The following is a 24,689-nucleotide window of genomic DNA, read 5'->3' on the forward strand; positions in this document are numbered from 1 at the left end:
ACATAATCCAGACTCTTTGTATATGTTCCATCTTTACATGACTTTTTAAAACTCTATTTCTTTTATTTATTTCTATTTTTTAATTTTTTTTGAGACAAGCCTTCTCTGCATATCTTTGGCTGTCCTGGATCTCATTCTGTAGACCAGGCTGGCATTGAACTCATAGAAATCTGCCTGCCTCTGCCTCCCAAGTGGTGGGATTAAGGGAATATACCACCATGTCCACTACTCTATTTCTTTTTTTAAGGACATTCTCTACTCTTTTTCTTTCCTCTCCCAAGTCTATGTATGTTTTTAAACACACTGTAACCCATTTTGAGGTTCTTTTTTCCATCTGAATCTGTCTTTACTGTATGTATCTGTCTTTTTCTGACCACATGAGTCTTTAGTCTGCTAAGCAATTTGACTAGTATTAAAGCTGAAGCTTTAGCAACTGGCTCTGCTCTATTTCTTAGCTTTCTGTGAGTTTAGCTTCATGGCAGAGGTACTGGTGATAGCCATATTTATTGCCACAACTCTGTGGAGATTCAAGGTCCATGCTACCACCAAGAAGCCTGCCAGTATCTTCTCATAAGCACCATTTAAGTGTTTGGTGGCAGAGCCTCTTAAAAGAGCTACAAGTTGTTTTTTTTTTTTTACCACTAATGTTAAGTTAGGAAGCCTCTCTTAAAGAGCTGTGCCTGTGCTTGCTTCTAACAGAGTCCATCTGAGACAATGCTCCCTCAAGAATCTGTACTTGACTGTTCTTATCTGTCTAGAATTCTTTTTTTTTTTTTAAAAAAAGCTTTCTCAGGCTTTATGTGGAAATTCTTGCCAAATGTTTGGGTGACATTTGTAAAAGGAGACTGTGCTTTTGTTTCCTGGCTGCCTAGATCTGAATAATTACACAAAAACTTTATTAGTTGCAACACTATTTGGTCAATGGCTCAGGCACGTTCATAGCTAGCTCTTACATTTTAAATTAACTGATTTTTATTAATCTGTGTATCACCATGAGGCTGTGGCTTGCCTGTATTGTTATGGCATCTTTCTCTTTTGTTGGCTACATGGTGTCCCTTTGACTCTGCCTACTCTCTCTTTGTTTGGATTTTCTGCCTGACTTTACTTTGCTAAGTCATTGGTTGAAACACCTTATTCATCAACCAATAAAAGCAACACATATATAGAAGGACATCCCACATCAGACAACAAGTAAAGTAAAAAATAAAAAGTACCCAAATAATTAGGAGATAAAATATCTCTAGAAATGTCATTGTTTTGTGTTGGCTCTCTTTGCTGATCATAGGGCCTGCCCCTTAAGTGTAGTTTATGTACCCAGTGAGACTCTTGGAGAGTGGCTATCAGTTAGAGATAGCTTCTAATTAGGGAAGGGTTCATGTCTATTTCCTTCTCAGTGCTAGAACCCCATCTGGCATAGACTTGTACAGGCCCTGTTCATGCTGCCAGTCTCTGTGAGTTCATGTGTGTGTCAGCTCTGTTGTATCTGGTTTAGTGCTCCATGCAGCATTCGATAGTACAGTTTTAAATTCCATGAGTTTTTATATTTTATGTATTTTCTTAAATGTTCATATTTTTAATAGAATGCAATATATAATATATCATTTTCTATACTCTTTGTGAGTCATTTTTGGCCCAATATATTCCAAATATATTCAAAAAAGTTTATGGACTGCTAAGAAAAATGTGTATTTCTAGTGTTTGGGTGCAATGTTAGAACATTTCATATAGATACATACCTGTTTGGTACATTTGATTCGTGGTATTATTTAACTCTAGTGTATCTCTATTTTTTGACTGAATTACCTGCCTGTTGGTGAAAATGATGTATTGAAGTTACCTAGTATAACTGTGTTAAAATGGATCTGTGGATTTATATCTATTAGTGTCTGTTTTATGAAGTTCAGTGTACCTCGTTGGGATGTATGTGTTTAGAATTGTCATATTTTCATGATGAATTATACCTTTAGAGTATGAAGAGACTTTCACTGTGTGTTCTGAAAAGTCTTAGAAGTCCTTTTTGTCATTTGTTAGAATAACTTTTCCTAATTGTTTCTTAGTTGCATTGCTAGAAATACCCCATTTCACCCTTTTACTCTCTGAGTTAGTGTCCATCCCTGAGCATGAGAGGTGTGTTCCTTTGAAGAAGGAAAAGGGAATCCTGTCATTTTCTCTAGTATTTAATAGGGAACTAAGACTTAAAATTTAGATTTCTTATTGAGAGATGAATTTATTTTTGCAGTTTTGCTAATTTTGTTTTGTTTCCTTAGATCTCTCTTTTTTTTTTATTGAGAAAAGGAAAAAAACAAAAAACAAAAAAACAAGTTTCCGCCACCCTGTCACTGTTTTTCCCTCTGGTCTCTAGAGTATGTTTATTATTCTTGTCAGTTTGAAGTATTCCTCTGCAATAGCTTTTGCAGAGTTGGTTTAATGGTCATACTCTTTCAGTCTGTTTTTATCATGGAACGTTTTTACTTTTTCCTTTACTTAGGAAAGAAAGTTTTGCAATTATAATAGCTTGAATTGACAGTTGTGTTTCCTTAGAACTTTACTTGCAAGAACTTCTGCCTTTGTTTTTGTTTATTGATTTTTATTGAACTCTACATTTTTCTCTGCTCCCCTCCCTGCCTCTTCCCTCCTCTTCAGCCCTCCCCCAAGGTCCCTATGCTCCCAATTTACTCAGGAGATCTTGTCTTTTTCTACTTCCCATGTGGATTATAACTATGTATGTCTCTCTTAGTGTTCTCATTGTTGCCTAAGTTCTCTGGGATTGTGATTTGTAGGTCAGTTTTCTTTGCTTTATGTTTAAAAACCACTTGTGAGTGAGTACGTGTGATAATTGTCTTTCTGCGTCTGGGTTACTCACTCAAAATAATGTTTTCTAACTCCATCCATTTGCTTACAAATTTCAAGAACTTGTTTTTTTTTTTTTTTTCTGCTGTGTAGTACTGCATTGTGTAAATGTACTGCATTTTCCTTATCCATTCTTTGGTTAAGGGGCATTTAGGTTGTTTCCATGTTTTGGCTATGACAAAAAATGCTGCTATGAACATAGTTGGGCACATGTCCTTGTGGCACAACTGAGTTTCTTTTGGATATATACCCAAAAGTGGTATTACAGGGTCTTGTGAAAGGTTGTTTCCCAATTTTCTGAGAAATCACCACATTGTCATCCAAAGGGGCTGTACCAGGTTGCATTCCCACAGCAATACAGGAGTGTTCCTTTACCCCACATCATCATTGTTTTTGGTCTTGGCCATTCTTACAGGTATAAGATGGAATATCAGAGTTGTTTTGATTTGCATTTCTCTGATGACTAAGGATGCTGAACATTTCCTTAAGTGTCTTTTAGCCATTTTAGATTCATCTGTTGAGAGTTCTCTGTATAGGTCTGTACTCCACTTTTTTATTGGATTATTTGTTCTTTTGATGACCAAATTCTTGAGTTCTTTGAATATTTTGGAGATCAGACTTCTGTCTGATGTGGGGTTAGTGAAGATCTTTTCCTATTCTGTAGGCTGTCGTTTTGTCTTGTTGACCGTGTCCTTTGCTTTATAGAAGTTTTTCAGTTTCAGAAGGTCCCACTTATTAATTGTTTCTCTCACTCTCTGTGCTACTGGGGTTAGATTTAGTACGTGATCTCCTGTGCCAATGCATTCAAGTGTACTTCCCACTTTCTCTTCTGTGAGGTTCATTGTGGTTGGCTTTATGTTGAGGTCTTTGATCCATATGGACTTGAGTTTTGTGCATGGTGATAGATATGGGTTTATTTTCATTCTTCTACATGTTGATATCCAGTTATGCCAGCACCATTTGTTAAATATGCTTTTTTTCATTTGATTTTTTTGTGTCTTTGTCAAAAAATCAGGTGTTCGTAGGTGTGTGAATTAGTATCCGGGTCTTCAATTCGGGTCCATTGGTCCACCTGTCTGCTCTTATACCAATACCAGGCTGTTTTCAGTACTGTAGCTCTGTAATAGATTTCGAAATCAGGGATTGTGATGGCTCCAAAAGTTCTTTTATTGTGCAAGGTTGTTTTGGCTATCTCCTGGGTATTTTGCTTTTCCATATGAAGTTGAGTACCATTCTTTCAAGGTCTGTGAAGAATTTTGCTGGGATTTTGATGGCCATTGCATTGAATCTGTGGATTGATTTTGATAAGATTGCCATTTTTACTATGTTAATTCTGCCTACCCAAGAGCATGAGAGATCTTTCCACTTTCTGGTGTCTTCTTCAATTTATTTCTTCAAAGATTTAAGTTCTTGTCATTTAAGTCTTCCACTTGTTTGGCTAGAGTTACTCTGAGATATTTTATGCTATTTGTAGCTATGGTGAAGGGTGTTGTTTCTTTTAACCAATCAGTTGTGATTCTGACAAGCTTTTATTTTACAATTATTTTTGCATAACATTCGGAATGATTGTGATTTGTGTCCTTTAAACTTTGAATAATAACACCTTTAAATGCTAGCAATTAGATATCAGATTGTATATAATTGTTTTAAGTGTATGAGTATTTTCCAAGCATGTATGTAAGTGTACTTCATGTGCTATGTACTGAGGGCTGGAAGAGTATACTAGATCCCTGGAACTGGAGTTACAGGAAACAATGAACCTCCATGTGAGAGCTGGGAATGGAACTCAATTCCTTCTGTAAGAATGACAAGTGTTCTTAACTGCTGAGCCATCTCTCCAGCTTCCTATTACTAATTCTTTTAGTATTTCCTTAACTGAAAATTATGTTTGACCAAATAAATGTAAAAAATTTGTCAGATAGAATTTACCAAAATTGGAAAATATTTAATATGGGAAAACATGTAAGTAATTGAGTAATAGAAAAGCACAATTTATATTTATGTTGAGTGTAGCTTATTTAAAAGGGTTTAATAATTCTTTAATTTTCATGGAAATAATAGACTTATGAAAGTATCCAAAGAAGTCAGACAAGTTGAGGTTCAAGAACAGTGTGCCCAGTTATCTGTGCTTCTGACTAGACTGGAGGTACAGATTCTTGTTGTAGAGGAAATTGGGTTTGAGTTCATGACCTTATTTTGTATTTCATGTAGAGGTGTGACTCCATAAAGGAAAACACTGCCTCTTATTCCTCTTCGCAGCCAAGTCAGAGCCAGTATTGCCAATATCAAGATATCTGTCAGAATGATGTCCTTAGTATTTGTAAATTTAATTATAACAAAGAGCTAGAACTTACCACATTTTATCTTGTTTATAAGCCTAATTTTCCTTCATAAAGTAAGGAAGGCAGTGATAGAATACATACTTCTTAGTGACTTATAAAATATTTTAAATAAATTTAATTTCATAAATGTGTTTAACTTTAAACAATTGACTGTTTAAAATGAATGGTAGACTTTCCTTTTTGTGTGTTATATGTATCTTAACTACAGATAAAAAATTTGAGACTTTTTCCTCTACATTATTTGTTCTAAATTTATATTAGCCTTACAGATAATTAATCTTTAAAATTCTATTTCAAATGTAGGCTAAAAATCTCATAGAGAGATTTTTTAATCAGCAAGTAGAAGTCCTGGGCAAACGTATGGAGCCACTGCCTGAAATATACTACATTGAAGGAACCCTTCAAATGGTGTGGGTTAACCGCTGCTATCCCGGTTATGGGATAAATATCCTGAAACATCCAAAGTGCCCTGAGTGCTGTGGTATGTAATAAACTACATTTCAGGTTTTATGTTGATAAAAATTCACTTACTTTGATTATGTTTAATTGAATGTTTATCTTCTTTTAAAACTGTCACTTAGATTTTGACTTATTTTAAATTATATGTTTGAAGAAACTGAATTCTAAATATGTGCAAGAAAAAACTGCCCTAATTTTTAAAATAATATATCTTATTCTAATTTTGAGAATTCTTTGAAATATATCTTTAATATCATTTATTCCCCTTTATTTTCTTCTCTATGCCGTGAATACAACTGGTTAATAAAGAAACTGTCTTAGGCCTGTGATAGGGTAGAGTAAAGCTAGGTAGGGAAAACTAAACTGAGTGCTGGGAGAAGGAAGGCAGAGTTAGTGAGAAGCCATGTAGCCCCACCAGAGACAGATGCTAGAACTTTACATGGTAAGCCATAGCCTCGTGGTTATACACAGATTAATGGAGATGGGTTAATTTGAGATATGAGTTAGCCAGAAATATGCTTAAGCTATTGGCCAAACAGTATTGCAAATAATATGGTTTCTGTGTGATTATTTTGGGGCTGAGCAGCCGGGAACAAACAAACAGCAGCCTCTTATGACACCTTCCCACAGATACCATCCCTTTATTTTACTCTTCCACCATTTGTGCAAAATTTTAAAATTTTAAAAAAAAAAGAAAAAGAAATTGTCTTGCAACAGACGTCCTGGCCACCTGGCTCTTTCAGCCTTTCTGCCACCTCTTCCATAATGTCACCTAGGTCTAAAGTATAGAGGTTGTTCTGTAAATATATCAAGTGGGAATGGTCACCTCAAGATTAGTAGTTTGGTGCTATGAGCAGTTGTAATTATGAGCAATTTCTGTAATTGTATCTATCAGCTGTGAAGAGAGGCTGCTTTGAAGAGGGGGTGAGAGCAACCTTCTGTGGACATGAAGGTGTGTGTTTAGAGTGCAGTTAGGAACTATCCTGGTTTATCAAAGTGGCATCCGTATGTTCTCCTCCATGACCTGTGTCTGAAGGGTGCCTTTAGTATTAGTGCGCTAACTTCTTTTTCCAGAAGACACCTAGGGCATAGCCTATAATATTTTGGGGATCTGTCGGGTTCTCCTGATCAATAATTTGAAATAAAGTTTATCATGCCTGCCATTGGGGGTTATGTTAGGCTATGCTTTGAGGGGGAGTATTGCTACCCCAAGCAATGCAACTTCAGCTGAAGCATATATATCTCTATATATGCACATAAACTTAATACTTTATATAATTTAAAGTAAACATAAAATGATTCTTTATGGCATTATCAACTATCCTTAGTGTTATTTGTCTCTCCTCTCACTCTCTGTGCCCTCTCTGCTCCTCCCCAAGCTAGTCTCCATGACCCATTTTTCTCATTTTCTCCTTCACAGCAGCTGTGTCCTGCTACTCCCCCTCTAATGCTTGTGCCTCCCACCATAGTCCCTCTTTACTTTTCTGTCATTTGCGGTTGCTCTAGGTTATTTACTCAGATCTAAAGATTCGAAGCTGGTATCCACAGATAACACATGCAGTGCTTGTCATTCTAGGTCTGGGTTGCCTCATTCAGCATAATATTTTCCCGTTCCATCCATTCACCTGCAAATTTCGTTATTTCATTTTTTTTCTTTACAGCTGGGTAGAATTTCATTGTGTGTAATACTGCATTTTCTTTCCTCATCCTTCAGTTGGAGAACACTTAGGTTGTTTCCATTTCTAGCTATTGTGAATAGAACAGCAGTGAACATGACTGAGCAGGTACCCATGAATTGTGATATAGTGTTCTTTAGGCATATGCTGGAGTAATCATATGGTAGCTTTATTTTTAGCTATTTGAGAATTTTCCACACTTACTTCCATAGTAACTTTACCAGTTTGCAATCCCACCAATACTTATATCCATATTGATATTTGTTGTCAGTCGTTTACTTGATCTTACCTATTCTGACTGGGGTAAGATGATTTATTGGGGTTCTCTAGAGGGATGAAACTTATAAAATGTGTATTATTGTACACACACACACACATATAAACACACATAGACCTACATATGTATGTGTGTGTATTGATTTATGCAAATGATATATCAAAATAACTTACTGGCTGTGGTCCAGATAGTCCAACAATGACTGTCTACCAATGGAAGGTCCAAGAATCCAGTCATTGTCCAGTTCATGAGACCGGATGTCTCATTTGCTCTTCAGTATACATCAGAATCTGAAAGAAGTAGACTCTAATACCAGTGAAGGAATAGACTTGCCATCAAGAGCAAGTAGGCAAAGAGTGAACACTTCCTTTTTTCCATGTCCTTTATATAGGCTTCCATCAGAAGGTGTGGTGCAGATTAAAGGTGAATTTTTCCACATCAAAAGATGTGGATTAAATGTTTGTCTTCCCACTTCAAATGATTTAATTTTAAAAAAATGCCCTCAAAGGTGTGCCCAGACATTTTGGTATTTGTTACTTCCAGATATAAACAAGTTGATAGCCAAGAATATCTATTGCAATTGAATTCTCAAAGTTGTTTTATTTTTATATCCCTAATTATTAAGGATGCCTAACATCTTTGAGATATTAGTTATTTTTATTTCTTCTTTTGAATCTTCTCTGTTAGGAGATACAGTCCACTTTTTTTAAAAAAAATTTGAGACAGAGGTTCTCTGTGTAATAGCCCTAGCTGTCCTGGAATTATCTCTGTAGACCAGGTGGGTCTCAAACTCACAGAGCTCTACCTGCCTCTGCCCCACAAGTGCTGGGATCACAGGTATGCGCCACCACTGCTCAGCATAGTAATCCACTTTTCAATTGTTAGAATGCTTGTTTTCTCGTCGTGTGTGTGTGTGTGTGTGTGTGTGTGTGTGTGTGTGTGTGTTCTGAGCTTCCATCGTCTGTCAGATGTATAGCTGGAAAAGATTCTCACTCTGGGGGCTTCTTCTCCACTCATCTGACTTTTTGTTATGCACAGTGTTTTAGCTTTATGTTTATGTTTGTGTTTATGTTTATGAAGCCCCATCTGTCAGCCTTCATTCTTGGGAAAATAGGGTCCTTTTGTGAAAGTACTTTTCTACTGCAGTGTCTTATAAGATGCTGCTTGTTTCCTTGCTTCTTCATTTCAAGTTTTATACTAAAGTCTTTGTTCATTTGTAGTTTATGTTTTGTGCAAAGTGATAGCTATGGATCTAATTTAGTTCTTCTACATGTCGACATCCAGTTTTCTCAGCACCATTTGCTGAAGAAGAGGTAGGTCTTTTTTCCAGAATGTAGTTGTGTCAAATATCAGATGATTGTAACCACATGAACCTATATTTGGGTTTTTTGTTTTCTTCCACTGATATAAATGTCTTTTTGTTCTGTTTTGTTTTTGCATTTGAATTATGCCAATTTTTTCTTTTTATTATAGCTATGTAGAACTTTTCCTGCATCTCAGCCGACTTGATCAGGGTGTATAATCTTTTTCAAATATGTTCCTTATTTGGCTTGCAAGTATTTTTATTGAGGACTTTGAATCTATGTTAATCCAGAGATGTTGTACTAATTTTGTGTTTGTTAGTTTGCTTTTCCTATAAGAGTTATATTAGTTTCATGGATGAATTTGGGGGAGCGCCTTCTGCTCTCATTTTTTTGAGTAATTTAAAAAGTATTGGTTGTTGATCTTCTTTGAAAATTTGGTTGAATGCTGATGTATATCCATCTGGGCCTTGGCCTATTTTCATGAGAAAGCTTTTATTACTATTTAGATCATCTTATTTGTTTAGATTGTTAATCTTCTCTCATATTTGGTGGTTTGAATGAATTTAAAAGCCTGTCCATTTATTTTATAAGGTCCATTTTAATAGCTTATAGATAGGGTTTTAAGGTATTTCCTCAAAATATTTTGGATTTTTTAATGTCAGTTATAATGTTTCCTTTTTATCTCTCACTCTATTAATTTGAATTCTCTCTTTCCTTTGGTTAGTTAGGGAAATAATCTGTTGAACTTGTTTATTTTCCCTCGTACTTGATGCCTTGTACTTGTTTATATATTAATTTTGTAATTTTTGATTTGATTTTTATTATATCTTACCTTCTAATGAATTTTTGCTTGATTTGTTCTTGTTTTTATAAATTTCTGAGTTGCATCATAAAGGCCTTTATTTATGCTCCTCCTAGTTTTGTGCTATGGATGCTTAGAGATAAATTTCCCTAATTCTTTTTTTTAAATGTGTCCTGGTGGTTCTTTTATGTTTTATTTTCATTTACATTTAGTTCTAATAATTTCTTTTTTCTTCACTGATTTCCTCTTTGTCCCATTCATTATTCATTAATGTGTTGTTTAATCGTTGTGGATTTGTATTTTTACTAGAGATGCATTTACTGTTAATTATAAGTTTTATTGCCTTGTAGTCAGACAAAATACATGATTTATTTCAATTATTCAAATTTGTGTAGATTTGTTTTGTGTCCAGTATATATATTTTAGAGAAGCTCCCATGGGCTGCCAGGTAAAATGCATATTCATTGATGTTAGGGTGGAATATACTATAGATATCTTTTGGTCCATTTGATGTCATTTAATTCTGATGTTTCTCTGTTTGTTTTTTGTCCAGATAATGTTTGCTGGGAAAAGTGAGGTATTGAAAATTACCCACTATCATTGAGTTAGGATTAATCTGTGTTTTTAAGTCCAGTAGTATGCATTTTTTGAAGCTGAGAAGCCCAATGTTCGGTGCGTATATGTTTAGGATTGTGATGTCCTCTGGGCTAATTATCCCATTGATTAGAAGGAAGTGTTGTTAATCCTGCCAATCAAGAATAAGACCACTAACACAGTTTAAAGCCAAATTTGAAGCAAACTTTAATTAAATACTGGCCAGGTGGATGGACTCTGGCTAGGTTCATATTCAGGTTCCCAGGAAATGACCCAGAATCAAGTATGGCAGGGGCTTAAGAAGGAAAACCCATAATTCATTGCATTTCCCATCAGGTTCAATCAGGGGCAAAGCTGTATGCTCACATACTTCCTGCCTACATACCTACCGCCCTCATGTGGTTAAGCATATCTGGTACAGCTGAATCAAACAAACCTGATTAGGAGAATGAAAACATATGACTTGTTCTCTCATAAACAATAACCTACAACATTTCAGGAACTGCCTGTCCTTGACAAGAGGCTTGCAGATGGACAGGAGGCATTTTTTTTTCATAGATCTCCAAGGTATAGTAATTAAAACTTAAAATGTAACTTTGGCTCTTACAGTGTCCTTCTGTATCTCTTAGTATTTATTTTAGTTAGAAATCAATTTTGTCTGGTATTAGGAATGGGATACCTGCTTGCTTTCTGAACTCATTTTCGTTGCATACTTTTTCCCATTCTTTTAACGTGGCTCCTATCTTTGAAGGTGGGATGAATTGCTTGTAGAAAACAGACAGATGGATTTTGTTTCTTAATCAGTTACCTAACTTTTGTCTTTTGAATGGTGAGTTGGGGCCAATGATACTTAGTTATCATTGAAAGGTAGTGTAGTCATTTTGTTGTTGTTGCCTATTTATATTCTTAATCTTGTTTTTCTGTAATTATAGCTTCATTTGCTTTCTTTGTATAGTTCTTTGACTATACTTAGCATCAGTCTAAAGATTCCTTCCAAAGTTTTTTTTGTAGAGCTAATTTGGTTGCCATACATTTTTTTTTTAGCTTGTTTTTGTTTCTAGCAAGAAGTATACTTTTATTTTCTTGATACATGTGTAAAACAATTAGGACCAACATTTTAACCAAAAATGAAGAAAAATCTCCTGTGAAAAAGGAGACGGGGATGTAGATGATAAGAGGGGATAGTACTTTAGCCCCATTGAGCTATAGCAATTCTGATTGGTCCAAGGAATGAAGATACTGAGAGGATGTAGGAGGGAGATAAAAACTGGCAATTTCCTGAGGAAATGGGTCTGGAAGACCACCACATGGCTGAACTGGGGACTGTAGGGTGGGTTTGAGTAGAGGGAGGGGGTTACCACTGGTATCTATAGGGAGGGAGATTCCCAGGGCCATGAGAAGGCATGGGACCCAGGTGATTCATTAGCGTCTTAGTGAGGGTGTCTATGCTGTGAGGAGATACCATGACCATGGCAACTCTTCTAAAGGAAAACATTTAACTGGGTGGCTTACAGTTTCAGAGGTCCATTATCATCATGGTGAGAAGCGGTGGCATGTAGGCAGACATGCTGCTTGAGAAGAAGGTGAGAGTAGAGGAGTTACATCTTAACTTGCAGGCAAAAGGAGGTTGAACATAGAAGACCTCGAAACCCGCCCCCAGAGTGGCACACCTCCTCCAGAAAGACCACATCTACTTCAATAAGGCTACATCTCTTAATAGTGATGCTCCCTGTGAGGTTATGGGGGCCAGTTACATTGAAACTACCACTTGAGAGATCCAAAAGGTGGCTCTTAGGGCCAGGGACTGTGTCCATGGGATGAGGTTCAGGATGAATTATTGCAAGAGGTAGCAGGGGTGGTAACTGTCCCTCAGAGACCCAGCATGGGGATGTCTTAGGCCATAAGAGATGTGATTGGCCAGCTGCATCTGGGAAATGAGGGCATCCCCCCTGGTGGGAATGAATGAAGATGTGACTGTCCATGTCCAGGATGTCCTGGAGTCCCTGCTTTTGGGGAGGTGTGTCCTCTAGTTCCAGGTGGCATCGGTGGGAGGGAGTGTCATGGCCGGAGATCTCCTAGAGGGAGGGCTCCAGGAGTTGTCAGTGGAGGTGGGAAGGAGCCAGGCCTGGTGGAGAAAGTCTAGAGTCCAGGCATGAAACTAGAGGATTGGGAGCACAGGGTGGAGCGGGTGTATCTGAAAACAGCTGATTGCAGGTGGATAGCAGGGTTCTGGGCTGTCAGAAGTCATCCAATTACTGAGCCATGGTGCTTGCCCTTAGAGTCCTTCTTAAAGATATAAGACACAGTGAAATTTTGACTTTTTCTAATTTGTATACCCTTGACCTTCTTTTGTTGTCTTATTGCTCTAGCTAGAACTTCATACTATATTGAATAGATATGGAGATAGTGGACTGCCTTGTCTTGTATTTGAGTTTCTCTTCATTTAGTTTGATGTTGGCTTGCTGTATATTGCCTTTATTATGTTTAGGTATGTTCCTTTTATCCATACTCTCTCTAAGGCCTTTATCATGAAGGGTGTTGTATTTTGTCAAAGGATTTTTCAGTATCTAATGAGATGAATATGTGATTTGTTCTTGCAGTTTATTTATATGGTGGATTACATCGTCAGAATTTTGTACGTTGAACCATCCCTGCATCTCTGGGATGAAGCCTATTTAATCATAGCAGATGATTATTTTGATGTGTTCTTATATTCAGTTTGCCAGTATTTTATTGAGTATTTTTGCATCAATGTTCATGAGTAAGATTGGTCTGTAATTTTCTTTCTTAGTAGTGTCTTTGTGTGGATTGAGTATTAGGGTAACTGCAATCTCATAAAAAGGGTTTGGCAGTGTTTCCTTCTGTTTCTATTGTGTGTAACAACTTGAAGATTATTGGTATTAACTCTTCTTTGAAATTTTGGTAGAATTCTGCATTGAAGCCATCTGGCCTTGGGATTTTGGGGGGGGGGGATTGGGAGACTTTTGATGACTGCTTCTATTTCCTTGGGGGCTATAGGTCTATTTAAATTGTTTATCTTGTCTTGATTTGGTATGTGGTGCTATCCAGAAACTTGTCCATTTATTTTATATTTTCCAATTTTAAGGAGTACAGGTTTTTGAAGTATGACCTAATGATTCTCTGAATTTCCTCAGTGTCTGCTATTATTTCTGTCTTTTCTTTTTTTTTTTAATTTTTGAAAAAATATATTAGATTTAAAAAAATACCAATCCAAATTCCTACTCCTTCCTCTCTTCCCATTCCTTCCACATACCCCCCACCCCACCCCCATCTAATCCTTAGAGAGGGTAAGGCACATTGCACTGTAGAAGGTTCAAGGCCCTCCCTACTATATCTAGGCTGAGCAAGGAATATATCCAAAGAGAATAGGTTCTCAAAAAGCCAGTACATGCAATAGGGATAAATCCTGGTGCCACTGCCAGTGGCCCCTCAGTCTGCCCCAGCCATACAACTGTCAGCCACATTCAGAGGGACTAGTTTGGTCCTATGCTTGTTTCTTTCTAGTTGGGCTGGAGTTGGTGAGCCTATTAGCTCAGGTAAACTGTTTCAGTGGGTGAACCCATCATGGTCTTGACTTCTTTGCTCATATTCTCATTTCTTACACTCTTCAACTGGACTTTGGGAGCTCAGTCCAGTGCTCCAATGCGGGTATCTGCCTCTGTTTCCATCAGTTGCTAGTTGAAGGTTCTATGGTGTTATTTAAGATAATCATCAGTCTGATTACAGGGCAAGTCAAGATCAGGCCCCCTCTCCTCTATTGCTTAGGGTCTTAGGCAGGATCATCCTTCTGGATTTCTGGGAATTTCTCTAGAGCCTGCTTTCTGTTACCCTATCATGGCTCCCTCAATCAAGATAACTCTTTCCTTGCTCTCATCTCTGTCCTTCCTCCATCTAGACTATCCCATTCCCTCAAGTTCTCCTCAACACTCCCCCTTTCCCCTCCTTTTTTCCTTCTTCCCTCCTCTTCTCTTTCCATTCTCCCTTCTCTCCTCACCTCCCTACTCCCAATATTGTCTGTTTCCAATTTCTAGGTGGGTCTATGTATGTTTTTCTTTGGGTTCACCTTATTACTTAGCTTCTCTACAGCCATGAACTATAGGCTCAATGCCCTTTGTTTATAGCTAGTATCCACTTATGAATGAATTCATACCATATTCATCTTTTTGGGTCTGGGTTACCTCACTCAAAATATGTTTTCTAATTCCATCCATTTGCATGCAGAATTCAAGATGTTATTGTTTTTTAACCACTGAGTAGTACTCTAAAGTGTAAATGTCCCACATTTTCTTTATCCATTCTGCAGTTGAGGAGCATCTAGCTTGTTTCCAGGTTCCCTTTTCATTTCTTATTGTGTTAATTTGTATTCTCTCTGACTTTTGGTTAGTTTAAATAAGGGTTTGTCTGTCTTGTTGATTTTCTAGAACAGTCATCTTGTTGTTTCATTGTATTGTTCTCTTTGTTTATTTCAACCCTCAGTTTGCTTATTTTCTGTCTGCTCCTCCTAGGTGAGTTTGCTTCTTTTTGTGCTGTTAAGTTGCTAGTGTGAGATTTCTCCACATTCTTTCTGTAGTGCTGTGAACATTCCTCTTAGCACTGCTTTCATAGTGTCCCATAGGTTTGGGTAGTTGTGCTTTCATTTTCATTGAATTCTAAGAAGTCTAATTTCTTCCTTGACCCAGTGATGGTTCTGTTGAGCATTTTTCAATTTCCTTGTGTTTGTAGGCTTTCTACAATTTGTGTTGTTGTTGAATTCTAACTTTAAGCTAGGGTGATCTGATAAGATACAGGGGGTTATTCTAAATTTTGTATCTGTTGAAATTTTCTTTGTTACTGAGTATGTGGTCAGTTTTTGAGAAGGTTCCATGAGGAACTGAGAAGAAGGTATATTCTTTTATGTTTGTGTGAAATGTACTTCATCATTGGAAGTTTGATATATACTTTAAGTGTCTAAGGATCCTTACTATTACTAAGTGAAAAAAAGTTGTAACTTTGTATAACCAACATTTTTGACTTTAGAAATATCATTCCACCAATAAATCATCTGGTGTAACTTGACGAACTCTAGAATATAGTATGGCAAATGCTTTTTCTGAATAGGCAGTTAAAATATTTCTGTATATTTGGAAAACACATCTCAAACATGAATTACACAAAATAAAATAGTGGAGTATGAGACAGATTTAAGTACTAACACATAGCACTGCATCATGGTACTGAAAAGTTAGATGGCCCATAATACCATGCTTTAACGTAATCTACAATCATTCACCAGTGCTTGTAACAGGGAAACGAAGAATTGGTTAATCAGAGACCTCAGTCAACTCAGTGCATTTGGGGGAATCATGTGACACACTTTCCCCAACTTGAAATGGATACAGTCAATACAGGCAGTTGTATTTTGTATTTGTTGAGTGCCTGCTTTTTCATATCACACTTTTGGTTTTCATTTTCATATTACTATTATGAGGTTGACTGTGTCTGTTTTTCTTTTGCTAGCAAGGAAAGAGGAGGCTAGAGACTTATTTGCGTCAACATTGATATTTGAACTTGGTTTCTTTCTGCACTTTTTACTCTCTGTTGTGTAGGGACAACTGCGACAGTATTTGTGATAACATTGTCTTCAGATGAGGGATGAACAAATTGAGCTAAGTTAAGAATTTCCCCTCAAACACACATTTATCAAGTGATACAAATAGAACTTGAAATGAGAAGATTAGAAATAAGCCACAGTCCTCTTGCAGCTCTTGGCCCTTTGCACACGAGTTATTATGGACTGTCCTATAAGCAGTTACTTTTATGTATGGTGCTTTTTATGATCATATAGTCAGGCTTTAAACTCAACAGTTGATGATCACTAAAATATTTTAGGTGATAGTGTTGATCTAAGATTCACAATGCTACACATTTTACATATATGAGGAATGTTGAGTAGTCATATTCAGAGTAGCAGGAACTATGATGATTTCTAGGAGCTGGGGAAAATGCTAGAGAGTTGCTCAGTTGGCATAGTCGTGCAGTTTTCTAATATGAAAATGTTCTGGAGATTGGTGTACATACAAGTATACTTAACACTACTAAAGGGTACGTAAAATGGGTATGGTAGTAAATTCCATCCTACATATTTTACCTCAATTAAAAATAAAGAACATTAGTCAGACATGATGGTGTATGCCTATAATCCCAATATTCTGGGAAAATCGGGAGTTCAAGGACAACCTTGATGATATGATTGTCTTAAAATAATGACAGCCTGGCTACAGTGGCACATACCTTTTATCCCAGCACTTGTAAGGCAGAGGCAGGCAGATCTCTGTGAGTTTTAGCAGCCTGGTCTACAATGCGAGTTCCAGGACAGCCAGGGCTGTTATACCCTGTCTTGAAAAACCAAACCAGACCAAACCAAAACACAAACAAAAACCAAAATTAAGAGAAGTTGCGTGACAACTTATCATGGCGTTAAGTTAACTTATGTGGCACCATAAGGATTGTTACTCATTACTTTATGTTTTATTCACAGTGATTTGCAGCCCTGGATCCTACAATCCCCGGGATGGAACTCATTGCCTCCAATGCAACAGCAGCCTGGTGTATGGAGCGAAGGCTTGCATATAGGCCACTGCCTCGTGTGACCCAGTGGTTTATTAAATACAAAAGTATATTTTCGAAGTGCTAAATTATAATAAATCACTATTTGCCAAAATTAAATAATCAGAATTTACAAAGCTATGGTGTCCTCTTTCAATCCAGTACTATATGTATCATCTTTTTTGGTTAACACTAGAGCTGCATTTGACACCAGATAGCTCCTGTGTCACTGCGTTTTAAAAACTGTTTCGAATGTTCTGTATTGAGTGATGTTAATGATTTTTTCCAGGAATTTAAAAAGTGTCCCATTTTATCTTGGCTATGTATCACCTAGATTCATGCCATCATATCCTGTTATAAGAGCTTTAATTTAATCTTAAAGAATTTTAACTATTTGAGTTCAGCCTGTGACAGCTTAGATCCAGTTTCAAAAATATGTCCTGGGTCTCATCATTGTACTTTGTTACATAAGACCTGATCATGGGAAACTGCAGGTTTTACTATGTGTAGGTCAATGTGTTGTCTTAAGCTAACAATTACTCTCTAGCTAGACATGGTAGTACAGGCCTGGAATCTTAGTACTTGGGAGGCAGAGACAGAAAGTCAGGAGCCTGGACTGTATGACATCCTGCCTCAAAAAGCGTCTTACACTACCTCCTTCACATTTTAGAATGGAGTAACCATTGAATCTTCTCAGTAGACTAAAGCAGTTTGTCTTCCTTACAGTACTTCCAGGACAAAGAATTAACAATCATCACAAGCTTCATTTGCTGCACCATTAAAATGAGTACTATGTGCCAGAAGTCACAGCTGCTATCACTAATATCTTATTTTACATTGGGATACACATTTTGAATATGAAGAGTTGCCAATTTGTAATGACTTAAATAGAGGAAATTTCACACCTAACTTTGGAGTCCTTTTCTGAAGTCCTTTGTGATCACCTGGTTCATGTTTCCTGTGTCTTCTCTCTGAGGCATTGCCTGCTTTGCTCTTGACATTTCCCTGTCCTAAAATATGAGTGACTCAAGGATGGAAAGAGTAAACGGTTGGATCTCAGTATCCTTGAGTGATAGGTTGACTTATAAGAAGCTACACTGTTGGCTTGTAGAGACCAAGCTAGCTAGAAAATACCCTGTCTTATCCTCCCGTGGACAAGCACAGCCTCAGAATTCTCACGGAAATCCTGGAAGGTGAATGACGTATGGTTGTTTGTGGTTAGTCCTGATGGTAGTTATGTTCTGTCTCTGGGTTTTCATCATCATAAAATGTTTGCTTCTTTATAGCTTGTAGAGATTTTCAGAAGCTTGCTTTTTTACGGCAGGTAACATACGAGCATAACATTGTTTGGGTGAAATAATTGTTTTTCTCTAAGTAATTAATTAGCTCATACATTATGTTACTTCTAAAACCCAGGTTTCCCCTGCTAAAACTTTCTGAAGTCATCCCAGTCTCTTAAGTATTTATTGGGATGGATTGAAGATGTTCTTGAAGTTGTCAGTCTGGAAAACAGAGCTAGAACTGCAGTGATGATGGTAAAGTCCAGAGAGCAGTGCCATCCTGGGGCACAGATAATCTGGGGTAGGAGTAGACAATGAAAGGCTAGTCAGTTAAGTTCCTAGTTATCCAGGCAGACTTTACAACAAAGCCGTGCTAATGTTAGGTTGGAACAAAGCAGAATTAAAAAGGTTAGATCAAGACAGCTATCTTTTGAAAGAAGCAGAGGACACACTTGGAGGAGAAAGGGAGACATTCATGACCGCTTTTTCCTGTTTCACATAGTGAAATTATCCATTTTTACTATATAACATCACAGTTGTTTTAATCCTTGTGTGTTTGTAGTCAACATTCAGCTACACTAGCATATCCCTTGTTTCATAGCTCACTTCTTAGGATACAGTTAGGTTTTTTATACAAATTAAAGGCCACTGAATAAAAATATGTCAGAAGCCATGAGACAAGTTATTTCTGTTATAATGTCAGATAAGCTGTGCAGTGCTGACAATTTAAAATGATGGCAATATGCACTAAAAACTGCAAGCTGTTTCTAAAGGGCATGGTCATAAAGCAGTTTCAAGTAGTTCTGTTTCCATTAAGATAATTGCTTCCTGTATAATACCTTTTCAATTATATGATCAGATGATCTTAACAACACCTAAAGATGTTTTAACATCTTTTAAGGGGAAATAATTATTCCTGTTTTGTATTCATTATATTTGTATCAAATATGTAATATATATTTATTTGGCAATGTAGAAATAAAGATCCCTGGGTTTGGTTTTGTAATCTCAGTTTCTGAAGATTCTAACAAGTAAATCAGAGATAGGTGAAATAGTATGTCTGGTGGTACAAAGGGTTACAGCATATAAAGTAATAAAATTAGCACAAAAGCCCTACCAGAAAGAATAATAAACTATTTTCCTTCCACTTGATAGGCTGTCACCAAGCCAGTAAATTGACTGTCACATTTTCAAGTTGAATGAATTAATTTAGATTAATTATATATTTAAATGTATTGGCTTGCATTATTATTATTATTATTGTTTGTATTTTGAGCTTTAAAACAAATGCACTAAAATGTTTATCTCATGATTGTCTCATGTGATAAGATTATGCATGAGCCTTTTATGCCTTCTGTTTCTCCAAATTTCTTCACTGGTATGAATTACTTTCCTAATGTTGGAAGCAATAAACTTACTTTGAAAAACTGCAGGAGTAAGCATGAGAGAAGATGTGGTTATTATCTCTCCAGTTTCTTTCATCCTCTTCCTGGCAGGGCAGCACCTTTGCCTACACAGTGCATGATCTTTCTAGAAGCGAAATGCAGACTTTCTTAGATACTATGAGGTGAACCAGCTATAGGAGTAGAAGGAACCTTATACTGACAACAGAGTAGAGCTACCAAAAACAAAAACAAAAACTGGGGCTCCAAAGACATCACCTAGTCATTGCCTTTGTTAATTGAGGGCCCCAGCCTGCCCTGCACGTCACAGTTCCACGACATAGGAGATTCATTGTATATTAGCAAGTTAGTTTTTTGGTTACAGATAAATGATCCTCACTGATAAAGCACTAACTACACGGGTGTTGTAAAAAGAACACCAGAAGAGGAATTTAATTAACAAAGCATTTTAGAACTCAGCCGTCAGTAATGTCTTAGCTTTTTTGTAAATTTTTTATATTCAAGCTCATGGGACATTTCTCTTAATATTTTGTGTTTTTCCATGCTATTTTATTTACTGAATCCATATAGAATTAATGGCTGTAGTATTTTACTTATTCAGCAAAAATATGATGAAATGGTTAAGCATTCTGTTTGTGAGATATTTTTGTTGCTTGTAGATTTTCAGTGGTATGTGTCACTATAGTTGCCTTCTTTCTGGGCCTGCTCTAGGATTTTTAATGTTCTTTGTATCAAATATTCAGAACTGATAGGCTTAGATATTTCTAATCATCTGGATAATTCCCCAATTAGAGTGACTCACAGAAAAAATAAATATTTCACTGCATTCTTTCTGATATGCCATTTTTTTTAAAAAAAAAATAGAAACTACGAAGTTTAAGAGCCAGAGGGAGGGTGGGCACCAAGGAATCAAGTTTTCTCAACACAACAGGATAGATTGTGTGAACTCACAGAGACTGTAACAGCATGCACAGGGCTTGCACAGGTCTGCACCTGATGGGGCCGTAGAGCTGAAAGGAGAAGTGGACACACGCCCTCATCCCTTGCCCAAATGAATTTGAATTTTCATAAGTGGTAATCGTGTGTGTGTGTGTGTGTGTGTGTGTGTGTGTGTGTGTGTGTATTTAGGGGGAAGTCTTGCCTTCAGGACATCTTTTTAAAAAAATCTTTCTAGTGACCAGTGTTTCTCTTTAATGGTATGAATGCTCTTAATAATTAAGTAAACTTTCTTCCCATCTAAAATTTTAAACGTGCTAATGTTCCTTTCCTCTCCAGGATGCAAATACTTAAACATATTTTATTCTTTGACAGTTTCACATGTGTATATAATGAATTTTGATCACACCCTCTCTTAGTCTCTTCATAATTTGATTGCACCCCTCTTTATCATTTTCAAGTTATTTTTTTCTGGTTCATTGCAAGGCTGCTACTTGGGAGTTCTTCAGTAGATTATTGTCTGTCAGGCATTAGTCTGCCCCTGCCCCACTTTTCTGCTTCCTGTATTCACCATAGGCATGACACTCATACCTTGCCTGGGCGGCTCTGCCTTTGGCTTGTCTTCAGATTCACCATTCTCTTAAGCTCTCAATAATACGCTGCCAAACCCTCTCAGGGGAATAGTTAATTTCAGTCATTTTTCAAAATTCTTCCTGATTATTTTAGATTTTGCTAGGTGATTTATGTTTCTAATCTGCTGCTGAAACTTCCAGTACTGTCCTCTAGTCTTTGAGTGCAATATGTCTGTTTTGTATTCCATGTCTGATTGTCCTAAGGAGATCCCATGCCTCTCTTACCATTGCTCTTTGTGTCTGCCCCTTTGTGCAAACTGACTCAACCCTGTGCAGCCTTTCAGCTTTGATGACAAGTGAGAGGTTATGCTTCAAATATGTATGACTTCAAGTTCAGATAAGAGAAAATGCTGGCTCCCAAAGAAAAGAGTCCAAGACCCCAACAACCTTGGGGCCACTGTAACCCCACATTCTATAATTATATTTCCATTGGTAACCCAGTGATTAAGAGGTAAGCTGCAGTTCAGGGGAGGGTTGTTTGAGCTTCAGTGGGAGCACAGATTGAAATGTGAGGAGATCATTGAAGATTCACCTTGACCACACTTTGAAACTTTTATCTCATGCGGTATCAAAATATTGTGAGTAACTGTAAGAATGAAGCATACTTAGGGCAAAAATGCAGAGAACATCAGACTTTCCATTCTGGTCTCTTGGTCTCATAACTTTTTCCCTATGCTTTGAATTTTTCAGTTACTTCAAGAAGTGTCGATTCTACAGATTTTCTGGTTGCAGGATGGTTACTCTAAATTACTTAATCTTCCAAGGTATGTGAAGTTCTCCATCTTGAAAAAGAATATTGGGTACACACACGCACACACGCACACACACACCACACACACACACACACACACACACACATATATATATATATATATATATATACATACCATTTTATAGATATATATTTGAGATCAGGTCGCTTGTAGTCCAGTCTGGCCTCAAATTCCATAGGTAGCCAAGATTGACCTTGAACTTCTGATCCTCCTTCCAACTTCTGGAGTACTAGAATTCCAGACAGCACCTTTACAGCAGGCTCTTCTCATTTATGATTAAAAATTGTTTGACATATGTTGTCAAAAAGCCAGTATAGATGTGATTAAATAAAATCATGTGAGGTGTAGAGATCTACTTATTGTTAGTGCATACTTCTGGATATACAATTTAATGTTCACTGCATTTACTTTTAGAATTGACAAAGTAAAAACACTTCATCACAGTCAATATCATCAGACATGTTTATTTTGTAGATACACTTCACTGTAAATCCTTGTCCAATTTTATATAAATACTAAGTGAAAGTATGCTGTATAGCTGAGGCAATATTGAGGAGTGTGTTTAAATATTTTATATACATTAATGATATTGGCGGTATTTGGGGTATTTTAATGGTACTTTTTATTGACCTCACTTAAAGTGTTTTAACAGACTGACATTTTAAAAGTGACTCTACCTGGAAGTGCAAAATGCAGTTTCATGAATATTTTATTTTATAAGTTAGTTTATGACATATGTACTCATCTAACAACATGTACAAAGTTGGCCTGATAGTATAAATTTAGTTTCACGTAAAGTTATGCTAATCCAAAGCATTTTCCAGGCAGACATAACACATGAATGGATAAAAACCAGAATATTATGTAAATCATATTCACTTTTACTGAATTTAAATCTCAGTCTCTTCATAGTTTTCACTTACATAGCTAATGAATGCTTGTGTATAATTTGTGCTTTACAGATGCTGTCTATCTCATTCTATGTTAAAATACCCAGTCTCCTCATCTTCTCAGGAGCTGGTGCTCTTGTCCCATTTCGCAGATGCACACTGAGTTGCAAAGAGGTAGGTAGTATGCACTTGGTAAGCTGAGTGATAGACTATACTTGAACACCCTCATGGAGATGAGAAAACATCATGATGAATCTTCATGTCTGAACACTTTAGCAGTGACCTAGCCTTGTTTCTGGAGGTCCTCACTCCGTAAATGTGCAGTAAAACCAAGGCCAAGGAAGAGAAAGTCTCATGATATTTTCTAAGTCTAGTCTGTTCGCTGAATCCTGACCCCATCCCACCAAACAGGCTTGTGTTTGTTTCCCAAAGGGGCTTATTATGTATTAACATGTTTGAATTTCATAAATGATTCTTGCAAATAGTTTAAAGGTTTTCAACACACCTCTTATTATCTGCGCTGCTCTAAATTTTAACATCTCCATTCCCCAAAGTAACCACTTGTTTTGCTTTTTCCTCTTTATGATGTGATTTGTCCTTTCAATTGTAGTTGTAGTCTTTGGTGTACAAAAAATTCCACTATGTATATTTTAAAGACATTCAGCTTTGGCTTAAATAGAAATCCATTTCTGTTTCTGATTTAAGGGTTATATACACATATGTGTGAATTTTTAATGTTGGCTATAATTAATGTATAGCCTATAAAAAGATACATAAAAATGGTATTTTTATGTCAACCACTTTTATTGAAACCATACTTATTTTAAAGTGGGATTGCATTCCTGGGCCAAAATAGAAAAGATGTGTTGGCTTGACTGACGTTCATGGACCATGGTGCTGGAGGATCCATCCCAGTCAAGTTACCTCCAAATTCACTGTCATCATTTTGATGGGAAAGAATCTTTGTTGTTTTTGTTTGATGACTAATAGACTTAAAGTTATAAACCTGTCAATGTGTAGCATAGACAGGCTGCTTTGTAATGAGTCTATATTAATCTAAAGTTTTATAGGGTTGGATAAAAATGAAGTAAGTAAGACATATTAAATAGGCACTTAATTTTCATAAGCCATTTCTACTATATAATGTTAATTTCCCAATTTTACCACTGCCTATTGTATATAAAAAGGTAGCTAAAACATTGTTTTTAAATGATATTGATGTAACATACTGACCTGAATGTAAGAGCTAAGAATGACATATGCTATGATCACTTATTTTCATTGATTTAAGGCCTCTAGGGAGTATTCTGGAGTAAGTGGTCTATGAAGCCAAATATTATGCACTGCTTACCCACCTGGCCTGAACTGAGTTCAGAAGACAAAGTGCACTCATTGCCTGTGGAATGAGATGAAAGATTGACTAAGGCTAGCAGCTGCTCCCCTAGGGGGAAGCTGGATGGAGGTTGCACTCTCCCTTCCTTCCTTGACCATGTTTCATGAGGAAAGTGGGTTTTATGGGCTTTATGTTTGGAACCAAACAGATTTGACCTCAGTGGTACCACTGAAATGTGAACAGTGCACCTGCAGTGTGATGTTTTCTCACAGCAGAACTGATGATAGCAGATGCTAGAATTTAAAGTTCGAAAATGTGGTATTTGCCACAGGTTTCCATCTAATAAGTGGTACTTTTCTTCATTAGCTCTAAAATGCTAATATGGATTCATTAATATTTGAATATGAAGTATCCCTCACAGGCTCATGTGTTGACTACTTCATGACACAAGCTCATGTGTCAAAGGCTTCATAGAAGTATTTTGGAAGCCGATGGAAACTTTGAGATGCTTGAAGGAAGAAGTAGGTTCCTG

The 24,689-nt window shown here is 36.7% G+C and overlaps 1 protein-coding gene across 1 annotated transcript in view; it reads left to right on the plus strand.

Annotated features, from left to right (window-relative positions):
- Positions 1-19,575, plus strand: part of LOC121459548 (zona pellucida binding protein) — a 105,831-nt gene extending 86,256 nt beyond the window's left edge. Inside the window, exons 7-8 of the mRNA XM_041669432.1 lie at positions 5,496-5,673; positions 16,843-19,575. Of these exons, the coding sequence (XP_041525366.1) occupies positions 5,496-5,673; positions 16,843-16,937 (273 nt within the window). The 3' untranslated portion in view covers positions 16,938-19,575. The remainder of the gene's footprint in view (positions 1-5,495; positions 5,674-16,842) is intronic.
- Positions 19,576-24,689: the final 5,114 nt, after the last annotated feature.

This window comes from Microtus oregoni, unplaced genomic scaffold (assembly GCF_018167655.1).
Source record: "Microtus oregoni isolate MIOR12 unplaced genomic scaffold, Mior012 000019F_ref0000042, whole genome shotgun sequence".
In the NCBI taxonomy this organism is placed as follows: domain Eukaryota; kingdom Metazoa; phylum Chordata; class Mammalia; order Rodentia; family Cricetidae; genus Microtus; species Microtus oregoni.